The 8,013-nt window shown below is 33.2% G+C and overlaps 1 protein-coding gene across 1 annotated transcript; it reads right to left on the bottom strand.

Annotated features, from left to right (window-relative positions):
- Positions 1–2,142: 2,142 nt before the first annotated feature.
- LOC125505035 (myotubularin-related protein 4-like) lies at positions 2,143–6,932 on the bottom strand. The gene is made up of 5 exons (XM_048667968.1): positions 6,618–6,932; positions 5,910–6,151; positions 5,063–5,713; positions 4,887–5,006; positions 2,143–3,018 (listed from the first exon to the last, which is right to left on the bottom strand). The coding sequence occupies exons 1-5, from the start codon at positions 6,927–6,929 to the stop codon at positions 2,823–2,825; spliced, it is 1,521 nt and encodes a 506-aa protein (XP_048523925.1). The 5' UTR covers positions 6,930–6,932; the 3' UTR covers positions 2,143–2,822.
- Positions 6,933–8,013: the final 1,081 nt, after the last annotated feature.

The raw sequence follows: 8,013 nt of genomic DNA, 5'->3' as shown, positions 1-8,013 counted from the left end.
CTCAGTTTCAAACAATCTATTTTAAATAAAAAGAAATAACATGTTTTTATTTAGTTTTTAAAATGCAGGCAATTTAAACATTAGATAAAAAAACATGTTATTTTCATTTAACATATGAAAGCTAGGCCTTTGAGAGGAAGACTTTAAACTAATTATTGGATAGTATACTTAAAAATTTCGACGTAGGTAAGATTGTAAAAAAATGCTCCCAATCCTCTCTTAAATATTTAGCTGTTGCCAATTAAATATGTTTGTCTAATCCTGTATAATGCAAGTAACTGTTCATCCTTTAAAATATAAAAATTGATCTTATTATATGATCCGCTTTTAATTTAAAGCGATTTAAAGAAATATCTGATTAAAAAACAATTTTGATCCGAACTGAATATCAATACTCCACTATGCGTCGCTTTCAATGATACGAGCAGATGAAATCAGGCTTGAATGTGAAGTTGATCTTTAGGCCGCTTTTGCAAAACATATCAAGTCACAGGAACTCAGTTTCATAAAAATGGAGCGTCTGATAAAATGTAAGTTGACATAACCAACATTTTGCATTTTGAAAAATTATTTATCATTATGTGGCACGCAAAAGCAACAAATCAGGCAAGAATAACTTTGTTGACGCTCCTAAAGACAGAGGGATAACTGAAGAAAGAAGATTACAGTTCAAAAATATTGCACTTTGGTATTATTTATTATCATATATTGGACTAATATAAAATAACAATCAAATAAGTAAAAATTGGTGTAAGACGTGAGTAAATAATTATATCAATGAATTCTACAAAAGGCGACACTACAGGCAAGTCATACATATACACAGATTCAGTCTATTATCCAGTAACAAAAATTTCATCAGCCTGAAATTATGCAATACTGATCCTTATTGAGGTTTGGCTCACACAGGTCCAGCCTGTATATATATAGCGATGTAAGCCGAACTTACATCGCTGTAAGGTCCTATACAGCAATACAGAAGTCCATTGTTCATACATTTCTCGAGATCAAGCAGTTACATTCTTTACAGCGCTTTAAATGTCATAGAGAATCGCAGCACTAGCATTTAATTGTGCATTCAAAACTCGCCGAACGGCTTGCTTACATTTGGCCGAAAAAGCAATTTTGTTTTCAGCAAATATCCAAACCGGTCCGATCGAGAACTGTAATTTCTTCAAAATTGTCAATAATAAAAAAGTGAAATCGAACAGCAAATGAATGAGTCATACAAAGGGCGAGCAGGCAAACGATTATATCATCATATAAATTCTGTAGCTCGGTGCGTTTTGAACGGGATAAAAACATTAATATCGCACATTTAGTTCAGTTTATTATGGGCAACGGGTGAAATAGGTCTTCGGTTCTTTGCTCATAAACGGGAAATATGGACCGATTTGGTTCCACTTATGCAAGTGGGGGCGGTCACCTTATTTGAATTTAATACACATTTATTTTCAACTTCATGTGTCGATATTCAATTGTATGATCAAGTGTAGTGTGTGCTTTTTGAAGATTAATTGGCAGAAAATGGGGCCATGAGACGCCAGCTTACAGAAAGTTGGTAAGGATTATTAATCTATAAATCGTTTAGCTTTAACTGAGTTTAGTTTTTCGAGAACCAAATGAAGTTTTATTGAGTTCTCTTTTCGTTTTTTTTATCCAAATATGTATAATAACTTGGGTTTGGACTAAGCTTCTGTTATACTACAAAAGATTTGTCTTTCTTTCCAGGTGGCACGATTCAGCTTTCGGTAAGTTTAGGTAATTTCGCTCTGTTTTCCTATATTTCAAAATTAAACAATTTCTTTTTACCAATCAATTCATGTTGGGGATTTTCAGGAGCTGAGATCTGACTGAATATTTGTATTTTTTACCGTAGATTTCTCGCTGTTTTTCTATACATGGTGATTCAAAATTGGCGTCATTCCTTTTAAGGCGTTATATTGGATCACTTGGAGAATACAAAAAAAATATTTAAAATGTTTAGCAAATATTATTAACATTTGAAAATCGAATTTCAACTTTGTTATTAAGTAGTATTTTGAAATTAACACATGTTTGATTTCCTTGGTTGGTTTGATGGTAGCCTATTGAATATTTAAGCATTAGAAAAGAAAAATTACAATATGTATTTACTTTGATTTTTACCTGATTTTTTGTTAATTAATTTATATGAAACGAAAATCGTCAGTTGCTTGGTGGTTATCAAACACATACTAGCAATTGGTGGGGAGTACTTTACACAATGGTCAATGACATATAGATTAGTCAATAGGTGACTGAAGTATTACAAATGCCAAAGCAAGAATATTCTACTCTTAATTGAAATTTAGTGTGTCCAACTTCGCATGAAAATGTAATTAATTAGATGTCTTCCGCTCAAAAAAGCATAGAAAGCTTTTGATGATGAAGAAATTGTACCCGAACGTATCAACTCTGGACAAGTTAGAGCTGTTCATCTTAATAAATCATTGTTCCATCGTTGATGAATGTTAAATTCTGTTATTTAGAACAAAACCATCAATAAATTCATGCAGAACGAACGACTGCCATAACAATTAAGGGACACGGAACACACGCGGGGATTATTTACGAATGCGTCACGTCGTGCGCTCTGATTGGTGCCTCAGTCAATATGCCCGAGTACAGTATTTTACGCTTTTATTTCAATAAAAATCTTATTGATTCCAATATTTACATTAACAATTAGTATTTTTTTAGAATCCTTTCAACTTTTCCCTAAAACCAATTATTCTTTGATGCTTTTATACTGTCATTATGCCTATTGTAATTTGAATCCACTTCACCATTTCTGTTTCGGCTTATAAATGATTTTCCAAGCTTACCCTATGTTCCTCTACAATCTGATCCAATCGTTCTTCTATTGGTGATCTTATAGGTATCAAACCATCTTCACCTAGTTGGCAATTAGATGCTCGCCTTCTGTATTTATGGGTGTGACTTTGCATACAGGCGCCATCCCATCCATTTAAGCCAGGTATTCCTGTACTTTCAGTCCTATGAATAAAAGTAAAAACCTCCTGTACAACTAAAATTAATAACAATTAATCAAAAGCATATGTTTTACATGGTTGGATACTGAGTTCATTAGAATATTTATTTGATCCAAAACATGTATATGTATATTGATTGCACAATTCTGTAGCTACTAGAATATTTACGGTGGCTGTAATAAATAACAACATATTTTTATATGTTGACAAAAAATCAGTATTTCGGAAATGTTTTTGTCGCATAATTAGAGAAACGAAACATATTGTATCGTGATAGAAACATATTTTATTGGGGAGTTAATTTAGGAAAATGTAGGTACTTGTTTTTTCACATGTGTGTTCAGGCCGCAAAATTAATGAAACGCGATCATTTGGCCTGCCTCGAACCGATTTGACGTCATTAAACTATTTCGCTCAAGTGGAAAACTCTGTATAAGACGCACAAAATTGATAATGATAGTATAATTGAAATATTGCAATATTAAGCAAAAAAGCGATTTCAGTAAAACTTCAATTATTCGTCAAAGGTTGAAAGCGCCATAAAACGAATGTGGGCGAAGAAAAATCGTATAACACATTACATGTTTAAATTTAATCGTTTTGGAGATTTTAATCGTTTTTGATGTAATTCCCCAAATTATTTAATAAAATATAAAAACACTGATCAAGTTACCTTAAAAAGTTTAGGTCATTATAACAACACCCAGTCATTCCTTTGCTCTAATTACAGTTAATCTGTAATTGACACGAAAGTCAAAAATTTGTTTTATATGAATTTTGTGAATTATTTGAGCTTTAAAAAGGCACGTTTAATTGAAACTGTGCGTATTGAAATATTAATGATGGGATTTTGGACACGAAGTACCCATTATCTCCATATCTCAAGAAACATTTCCTGATAAATGGATTAGTCGCACGGGACAATTGAATGGCCAGCTCGGTATCCGGATTTGACGCAACTTGACTTTTTTCTGTGGGGTCATACTAAAAATGCCGTTTACAAAAATAGGCCGCTAAATATTGAAGAGTTGCAAGATAGAACAAGTCACGAAATTGTCGGTATTCTTCGAAATAAACTTGAAATTTCAATTTAATCCTGAGAATCAAAAAGTAATCGTCTTTATAAATTCTGTCTATTTTCTTCCGCCGTTTGTGCAAAATTAAAAACACTGAATCTAATAATTTAGAGAGTTACAGCCAAAACAATTTTAACAACTCGATATCTTCACGACGGTTAAATTTAAGCACATAATGTATTGTACAATTTTTGTTTAGAATGTCGAGGATAATTCAATTATTGACTAACGTACAGGGTGTTCCATTTAATAATTAGGAACTTTGCATTGCCGTAGCTTTTTGACAGATCCTGTATACTAATGTTTTCTTTATGTAAACAGACTGACAAGAACGTTTCAATTTTTGTATTAATCATTTTGTTATAGCTCTCCTATTTTAGGAAATAATCCATACTTTCCATACGTAAAAGGGACTCTATTTTTCTGTTCAAAACTGGGATTTACATAAGAGTTCAAAAATAAAACACAGTAATATGTATATAGGGTGTTCTCTTAGAAAAAATTATTACTACGCGTCTATAACTTCTGTTACGCACTCTTGATGTTGTGTGTGATGTGTGAGTCTAATGTGAATATTTTTAAAATCTGCGCGTTTAGTACCTTTACAATATTACGATGAGAATTTTGAAACAAATAATATCAGTTAAGAGTAAACTTACTTTACCTTATCGTTGGGACACCCTGTACATACACGTCGAATAAACCAAGCAATGAGACAAAAAAGTGACGAATAATCAAGGTTCTACTGTACATCGAAGGCTACTTTTACTTTACGAAATCAATGTTTTCTACTCACGCAGAATTTCCGTTAGTAACATTTTCTCCATCCACACAGATTTTACAGTCTTCTCCTCCATCTATTATATCGATAGGACTACGAATTTTTTCAAAACCATTGTACTCATTAGGCGATGAACTATAAAATAAAAATATGTTTATACATCAAACATTAAACTACTATTGGAAACTTACCCGGGAACCAGTTGGTCTGAGACGAGAGTTTCAGTACTGGTCTCTACAGATGGTTCCAAGCTCAATAATCTCTCGACTTGTTCACTTGCTCTACACAAGTCATTTTCAATGTCTCTACTATTTATACAATTGTTATGATCCTGTTCTTCCCCACTAGCAGGTGAAATATTGTTTTCCAAAAATTCTTCGTCACCCAAATTGTTTTCAGTTTCAGACCCTCTTTCACTAAGTGTAGATTCCGCCTCACTTCCAAAAGCCATCGCATTCTCTTTCGAATCTACCCGGCTATCTGCTAAAAAAATGCTCGCCATACTATTTGTGACATTTTCTTGAGTATTTAGAGTCATCTCATTGGTAGTTTGAGATAATTCGTCAGTTTCGTTCCGATTCGTTTCGGAATTTATCTCCTTTGGTTGCATGTAGCCACAATCGAAACTAAGACCGTCTATTTGATCGTCAGTTAGCGGTGTGGGATTTGCATCGATTCTGAAAATACAATCTTGCTCGCAATCGGGTGCATTATCTTCCATGTCGCTGGGTAGAAAATCTGGAATATTGTCGTTTGTAGATTCGTTATGATTGTGATGACCATTAGCAACGTCAGTGTTATTTATTGTGTCAGTTGCTCCATTTCCATGTGGGACAAGTTTTCTAAAAAATACAATTTTTTATTTGTAAATTAGCGTCTGCAAAATTAAAACACGTATTTGCCGTTATGAGCCTAATTATAAATACTTGAATAATACCTAAGATAATTTCAACTTGGGAATAAAGAAGCTTTAAAAAACAACAAAATATTGTTAATCAAATAGAGTACAAATCATGCGTTTATCAATTAAGCACTTACAACTCTCTATTAATACTGGGATCACTGCTTCGTCTACCTCCATACAATACATGACAAGCGTCACCATTCAATAAATCGCCATAAGATCTCGTTTTGGACATGTTAATGTGCCCGTTCATATCAGGAGGTCCCGGACAAGCACCTCCAGAACCCTCCTCTGGATTAAAATTTGCTTCTAGAGAACCCAAATATACTTCCGACCAAAGCCTTAGGTCTCGTATATGGGTTTTCGGCCATAAAACCTAATTTAAAAAAGCAGTATGTATAATGATGTTGTGGTTAATTAGTGACCGTGATGATAATCAGTAAATAGTGCCTCTTTAGGTCTGTCGGTGTATCGGTCAATAGATGGTGGCAAAAAATGAAACACTATTTTTTATTTTCTTTGAATTAGTGTTGGATGTTTCGATTTTATGATCTTGTTTGTCATGTTTTATTTTACTTACGATTGTGATTGTGTCCCAATGACAACCCTGTGACCAACTTCAGAAAGTTTCATTTCGCTGAATTTAGAGCTGAAACCCCTTTGTTTTCAATTTTAGAGCCCTGAGCATGACTTGAATATAGTCGAACGTCGGCCCATAAAAAATAGTGTTACATTTTTTGTCACCACCTATTGACCGATAACCCCACAGACCTAAAGAGGCATAATCTACTGAGTATGTATAATTTACTGATACAGAGCTTTAAAGTTAATTGAAAACTTACCCTATTGGCCGTTGTTGTACTTTGTGTAGGCGCATAAAGATGATTTTTAAAGCTGGACGAACTTAATAGGTCCCATACTGAAAACGTTCTTCCGTGTACAATTTTTGATCTTTGCTTGTGGGTGTTGCAAAGGAAGGTGCCATATAAATTAGAAAATGTGTGCTGCGCGAGTTTGATTAGATAGTTATGAGAGAACTCAAACGACACGGGAAACTGCCTGATGAGTTGATGAATACAGTCAAGCCACTGAAAAAAAGTTATTGAACAGTCAAAAATATAATCTTTTAAGTTGGACGGCATGTAACTATACATATTTGCAAAACGCTTTAGTTTTTCAGATGCAGGGTGACAAAATTGATCCCTCATGTCAATTCTTTAAAAATTATTCATAACGTTCATGATATTGTTATTATATGTGATATACTAGTATTATTTGCAGTATGCGGAAGCGGGTAGATACTCTTTTGCGATCCCGGCAGAATATAGATCTACTTCAGGAATAGCAAATCTTTCTACGCGAGCTCATAGATTTCCCCAACTACCTCAATTCTGGGGCAGGACCTAGAAAACCCAACAAAGTTCGAAAATACTATAACAAAAGCGCTAGAAAATACACAGACAGGAGACATCAACGAGCTAAAAAAAATAACAACAGAAGCACTAATAGAAGCAACAAAAGAGCTCTGCACAAAACCTGAAAAAGTGAACGAAATCCACCCCCACACCAAATCACTAATAGAGCAACAAAAAAAATTGAATCGCAACAACCCAGTACTTAAAAAATAAGAGTTATCAACAAAGATATCTCCAGAAATATCTGAAAAGACATAAGACAGTACAATAAAGAGCACATACATAAATTTGAATTAAGAAACGAGATGTAGACAAAAGGTCGTCGGTGGTACCAATCGTACCACCAGCGGTAAATGTGCAAAAGAAAATGCGGGTCAAATACAGCATATAAGATCTTGCGTTTGTATAGTGGCATTTATTAAATTAATTAACTAAATGCGATAAAAAACCCCAAGAATTATTTTTTTGTATTGGAAATAATCATTATGCTTCTTTTCTTTTTTTCTTCTTTATTCTTTGATCATGTATTTTCCACTATCATCATAATGTTGTTTCTTCACTATTCATAATTCATTAATTATTTATAAAAACCAAACAGTGAAATTTAAATATTGGAGAGGAAATAAATAACATGCTTGCCATAACTTTTAACTTGTCTTCGATAACAATTAAACAATTGTTTTCTCACCAGTTCTAAGAAATAATGTTTGTTGAATACTTTTACATACTACTAAATAGTTATATTTCCCTAAATACATTTAGCTAATATTAAAAATATTATTTATACGGTCTATGATTACCCTAATAAATTAATTCATATTTT

This window comes from Dendroctonus ponderosae, unplaced genomic scaffold (assembly GCF_020466585.1).
Source record: "Dendroctonus ponderosae isolate FM_Combo_2020 unplaced genomic scaffold, Dpon_F_20191213v2 Dpon_F_20191213_635, whole genome shotgun sequence".
Classification (NCBI taxonomy): Eukaryota; Metazoa; Arthropoda; class Insecta; order Coleoptera; family Curculionidae; genus Dendroctonus; species Dendroctonus ponderosae.
Note: the sequence above shows the minus strand (reverse complement) of the source record. Positions and strands in the feature narration are given on the sequence as shown.